The 5,975-nt window shown below is 39.1% G+C and overlaps 1 protein-coding gene across 1 annotated transcript; it reads right to left on the bottom strand.

Moving 5' to 3' along the window:
• Nucleotides 1-367: 367 nt before the first annotated feature.
• On the bottom strand, nucleotides 368-3,017 carry LOC103506534 (eukaryotic translation initiation factor 3 subunit B-like). Its single transcript, XM_008470924.2, has 3 exons — nucleotides 2,813-3,017; nucleotides 2,179-2,382; nucleotides 368-1,396 (listed from the first exon to the last, which is right to left on the bottom strand). Exons 1-3 carry the CDS (start codon nucleotides 2,903-2,905, stop codon nucleotides 1,199-1,201), a joined length of 495 nt encoding a protein of 164 aa, XP_008469146.1. The 5' UTR covers nucleotides 2,906-3,017; the 3' UTR covers nucleotides 368-1,198.
• Between the last annotated feature and the right edge of the window lie 2,958 nt (nucleotides 3,018-5,975).

Raw genomic sequence — 5,975 nt, 5'->3', positions numbered from 1 at the left:
ATACGGAATTATTAGTTAGAAATTCAGGATTAAAATCACATTTAGCAGGAACTTTTAACTGGTAAGGCGGTCTCTTCTTAATTCCTTGTGTGCCGCATCCATTTTTGTTTAGGACTATCTACCTGGTAAATAAGAAGATAAATATTTTTATTTAAATTTATTAGCTTGACTCTTGGCCTACCTGTTTGTGAAACTTTAACTAACAACTAGTAACGGTTCTGTGGATATGCTCAAAACAAAATGGCCGCCGCTTCTGAAAATACCCATAAATGGGAAGAAATTGAACGCAAAACTAGAATGAAACATGGAAAAGGTAAAATACAAACTTAATAAGAGTGGAAAATGGCCAACAGTAAATGCCTCCGTAGGGGATATTTTTACAGGAAAATCAAGTTAGTTAAATTAAATAATTTATTTAGACACAGGAGTTAGAAGATCAAAATAGCACAGAAACTTGAATCGGCATGAAATAAATTGATTTGAATATTCATATATTGAAAATAAATTTAATACTATGCCGAATAATTGTCTACCTTAAGATGTTATTTTTAATTAGAAAAACACTTTACTTACAAGATAATTCATAGGTTTTCACTGATGAGTGGGTAAAGCAGAGAAATCAGTCTTTACTATAGGTATTAGTTATATATATATATAGATAAAAAATAAGAACCTCTAACAAACCACTGTTGAGAATCACTAGAAGTTGTTCTATCTCAAATACACGGAAAGATATAAACAGTTCAAGAAGTAAGACAAACTTAAAGGTGTGAAGGTAAGGTGATAAATATGTTTAATTGTTTTAACAAGACCACTTCTATGAGTTAATTTATTCAATTAATATTTATAAAATGTTCTTTTAGAGGAAAAACTCGATTCAAACAAAGGGGCGAAGAAGAAAGAGAAAAATCTAGAAGGCTGACGATGTCAGAAGCTTTTGGAAAGTAAAAGAAAAAAAAAATGTATGAAAGTGTCGAATGCTTTTCACAAGTCTAGAAATCACTTAAAATATTGTCAAAAAAAAAGTCTTTCAACTCTTTCAAAAGGCCAATAAAATTGAAGTAGTTTATATTTATTTCTTTAAAAAGTCCAGGAAAAGGTAAATGGTATTCGAAGACGTATTATATTCGCGAGAGCCTTTGATAAAGGAATACGACGTAGTACGTCGGGATTCCACAAGGTACAGTGCTTGGACCGACTACTCGCAAATGGTGATTTCTTCTTTAATGACAAACTCGACCACTTCTTCTTCCACATTTTCCGAATCTAACTCGTCCGTGTCGACCAGGTTGCGCAAATATTTGCGCTCCTCCTTCTCGGCCTCCCAGGTTTCGCGCAACTTTTCGCGCAACTCCTCGAACTGCTTGAACAGCTTGCGTCGCTTCTCGATAAGTTCCTGCGGACGAGAAAAAAGGGGGAGAAGGGGAGTGGATTAGAAGATGGACCATTGAATAAAGAATAACTATTGTTGCAAATGTCGGGATCATTGACAATTAGGCCATTTTTCCTCAAATAAAAAATAACTAAAACTAATAAAACGCGAGATTAGAATAGAATATACCTTGTTCATCCTGTCCCTATAAGACTGAGTCCCTTTATCCCAGCAGTCTAACCAAGGTCTTGTGTCAGCCTAGTTAGCTTGGTTCGTAGCGTGTCTGCCTTGTAAGCGCTAGGCCGCGGATTCGATTCCCGCCCGGGGCGGATCTTATCCTGAACGGATAAGGTTCGTTCTCGAAAAGGCTGGCTTTCTCCTATCCTGTCTTTCTCCTTTCTTCGATTTTGGGAGGATAAGACCTTGGCTTTAGCAGTTCCAGTTCCTTCTATCAAACCTCTTAAAAAACGACATATACAATTTTTATTTTAAATTTATGTCTCCTATTTTAGGAACTAATCCATGATTTAATATTCCTATGAAATTTATAATATTTGTGTCCGACTTAGTAAGTATACTGTGTCAATTAGCAACTCAATAGTTGAGCAGTTCGCCTAATAAAACATTGATAGATATACGCGAGGAAGTTTTGTGCCAAACACTGCCACACTTTTCCTCATCCATCACTTTTCCTTCCCTCAAAAGTACTCTAGTACTTAAAGGGATTTATTCCAAAAGAACATTTTATTGTTAATGTGACACAAAATAAACTTCAATATTATTATTATTATTATTATCTCTCTTACCTTGGAAGCTTTGTTCATTCGCTGCCGATCTTTGGCCTCGAAGGCGGGCGTGTATTTCTTGAGGGACTTCTTAATCTTGTCCACCTGTTCCTTAGACAGGAGGGAGGCGGGCCGGGGGCGCCATCGCAACTGACAGAACGTGGGCGAGTTGAACCGCTTGATGATCTTGCCCTGGAACGACCACTGCCAGTAGCCCGTGTCCGCCTAGAGGGGGGAGAGAAAAGGAATCGACATTAATTTGAAGAACAAACAATGTAGAATGATGATACGAGTAGATGAGAAGTAATACAATAATAGTAAAGGAGGCAGAGGCACTTAGTAATGCTGTGATACCCACAAAATCCCGTAGTCTGTCACCCGTTGAAATGTGTTTTTAATGAAGTATTATTTACCAACCCACGTTTAAAATTAAAGTCGTGCTAATGTACCGAGTCAGGCTAGGCTTAACTTTTTTTCTCGTTTATTTTTATTTTCTCTCTTTTCACAGTTTTAGGAAGCCTAACCCGGTACATAACCACAGCCTCAAGTGTGAAAAGAGAGGGAAGAGAAGAACGCGAGAAGAAGGATAGAGAACTTGACGTCAGCCAACTTTGGCAAAGGGTAGCAGTCCCAAATAGCGGACAGGTCATCTTACCTTGGTTTTCCAGAGGGACACGCCGCTCATAACGTATCGGCCGGTAGGGTCCCACTCTACATCGGTCGCCTGATGATGTTCAGCGGCGTTCATAACGCTGAAATCCCCGGTGTCTACAAACTCCAGACTCCCGGTGTCACGAAGCTCGGCCAGCACAATGTGAGTGCCCTGGTGGCAAGGAAAGGAAACGCACGAGATTATTAAAATGTCAAGCAACCTCCATGGCCGAGTGGGTATCACACTCAGATTGCACGCCGGAGGTCCCGGGACGATTCCCGGCGGGGTCGAAGTTTTTTCCGCTAAGTGCGTTCGGGGTGCACTCAGCCTCGTGAGGACAATTAAGTAGCTCACTACTTCAATCGAGTAGCGACCACAAGTCAAAGAAAAGATCGATGATAATGATAAATATGATTGAGTTAATGAAAGACATGTAATACTGTGATAGCTTCACCACATATAGCTTCACCACATATAATTCATGACCCCCAAAAAATACCACTTCGTGGCATAAAAAAAGACCCCACCAAGTCGTTCCTCCCAAAATAAATCAAGTGCCCAAAAAAATAAACAAAACGTTGCGCGAAATTTGATTTTTCGGGTTTGTTGTTACGCGCCGCGGCAAAGTGTTCGCGAAGGCGAGTTTTTAGACTACGTCTCGTCATACCCACATATATGCATCCGCACTCGCAACGTAGGCTGTATACTCCACTGAGCTCATCCGGTGGTATAATAAAAAAACGCCTATAAAATAGGCGAAACTCGAGTCGGAGTAGAAAAACACAAATACCTAGTATCCAGTAATAATAAAAACGGTAAGAATAATGTTAATACATAGGATGTCTAATATAAACCTAACAAATAATGAACTCTTTAACCTTATTTGACGAAAACTCGTTTCTGCGCATGTGCAGAAACTCGTTACAAGTATGTCTTGCGTTTCAATTATCGTCACGTAAGTTAGTATTGCAAAAACTCTCTATTATTCAGGGGCAAAGTTCACCTGATTGAGGCTATACTGAAAAAGGCTCAAAAAGAGTTTCTCAGGACTTCAAATTTCGGCTAAAGTCACTCAAACTATAGGTTTGGCAAATAAACTAGGGTCTGATTAAGATATTAAGATTATTGGTTACTTACCATTGTACACTTCATTTAAATCATCCATCATTTCATTGAGACTAGGCTGATTATCACATAGGATGGCACTTAGCTTGTACGGAGACAGACCGTCTTGTAGAATGATATGAACCTCAGCACACATCTTGGTATCAGGCAGTTCCACCTGAAGTAAAGTAAGAAAAGGGGGGTTTAACGTTTCCGTTACTGTGATAACCCCTAAGGTTTTTTAGTGAAGGTTTTACCAGCTTTCTCACATTAACATCAATCACCCAGACTGAGTGGAGCCAAGAAAAGCCAGAAACACTCGATTGACCAGGCTGTCACCCGTCCAGATACCAACGTAGCTTAACTTCAGTGATTTATTGTGATAAGAAGATCATCGCGTTAGCAACTGATAAATTTACATATGTAGCTTCTTACTTCCTATTGCAATAAGTATTTTCAGCAATATGTGACTCAAAATTTCGGACTTAAGTAAATATTAATAATAATAATAATAATAATAATAGTGCTTATTTATACTGCTTTACTGCTCGCATAGGACTGAAAAGTCCCTTTAATCCAGCAGTAGGCTACTACTATTATTGTGGTCAAATTCTCAAATTAGGATTGAGGATAAAATTCCATACCTCGGCTGGGATTGAACCCACGCCCTCCTGTTTACCAGGCGAGCGCCTTGACCACTAAATAGGACTGAAAAGTCCCTTTACTCCAGCAGTAGGCTACTACTATTATTGTGGTCAAATTCTCAAATTATATTGAGGACCACCGAGGCTTAGTCTGGCTGGGGGAATTTGAACAGAGAGTGTAGACCTGTTTAATCTGGCTAAGGGACTAACAGAGAGGATACCTAACCAGCCTGAAATTTTCCTTGCAAAAGAAATGGCAGAGGTTGAAGGGCATAAACTGTCTTCCGATCTCTATGAAGGGTAGCACATCAGCATACTCATCAATTAAAACTTCCGAATCATTACCCAGAACGTGAAAGCTATGTCTATATGGCCGCCGAAGGAGAAGAGTATGGACGCTACGCCACTGATTAAGCAATAAATTAGTTGCTCTTATTTCTTTCGTTTTTATTATTTTCTTTTTATTAATAAGTTTTTCTTTATTTCTCTTTCTTAATTGCGTTTCCCAAAGTATCGCTCAACTTTTCATTGCAAGCTTTTAGTTGATAGTTGACTCATTACCAGTGGCAGGCGAGGAATTAGTGGCATTTATAGTATAGTGGCAGATATGGATTAGGGAATCCACTAGGGGTATCCAAAATCGAATCATCAAATGTGTTTGCCAAATTTCCACAAAATGTAAAAATTTTGTGGAATTTTGGTATTTATAGCCGTTTGTTAGTTATAGCCTTATAGCAAAAAAATAGACGTGACCTTGTTTAGAAAGGGACTTTTCAGTTCAATTCAGGCAATATTGAACTAGGTATTCTATTATAGAGAAGGAGGACAGGATAGGAGAAAGCCAGCCGTTCCGAGAACGAACCTCATCTGTTTAGGGTAAAGTTCGGCCCGGGCGAAAATGGAACCCGTCGCCTGACGCTTACCTACATGGCAGGCGCGCTATTCTCCAAGGTAACTAGACTATAATAATAATAGTGCTTATTTATACTGCTCGCATAGGACTGTACTTTCTCCAACATTGCTACCGGTAGACGGCCTATTTCTCGTCGGATGTTGTGCTTCAATTCTTCAAGGGTCCTCGGACGATCTTTGTGAACTTCAGCCTTCAGGTAGCCCCATAAACCCTGAGAAAGCACCATAACGAAGAAGACGAAACGCGCGCTGCACTGTTACTATTAGACTCATTTGAAAAATAACTTTCTACATAAAATCCTTTCTGCTGCTTTGATAAAATAATTTTGAGGACTGAAATAAATCGAAACATAAATTCCCATCTTTTTTTAATCTGCTGAACTTGTCATAACTTGTCTAATTACAAGTGCGGCTGCACACTGGAGGTTTCAAAAAGGAAATTGCCGGGTCTCACCCTGTACATAACCTAGTACCCTAGTAGTTATCTACGACTTTTTTTTTCTAGA

Source organism: Diaphorina citri, unplaced genomic scaffold (genome assembly GCF_000475195.1).
Source record: "Diaphorina citri unplaced genomic scaffold, Diaci psyllid genome assembly version 1.1 scaffold244, whole genome shotgun sequence".
NCBI classification, from domain to species: domain Eukaryota; kingdom Metazoa; phylum Arthropoda; class Insecta; order Hemiptera; family Psyllidae; genus Diaphorina; species Diaphorina citri.
The sequence above is the reverse complement of the archived record's forward strand: the minus strand, read 5'-3'. Positions and strand labels throughout refer to the sequence as shown.

Coding starts and splice junctions, on each gene's coding strand:
- LOC103506534 (XM_008470924.2), bottom strand. CDS start 2,905: ATGAACGCCGCTGAACATCATCAGGCGACCGATGTAGAGTGGGACCCT. Junction 2,383..2,812: donor TGTCCCTCTGGAAAACCAAG/GTAAGATGACCT, acceptor TCCCCCCTCTAG/GCGGACACGGGCTACTGGCA. Junction 1,397..2,178: donor GAATGAACAAAGCTTCCAAG/GTAAGAGAGATA, acceptor TCTCGTCCGCAG/GAACTTATCGAGAAGCGACG.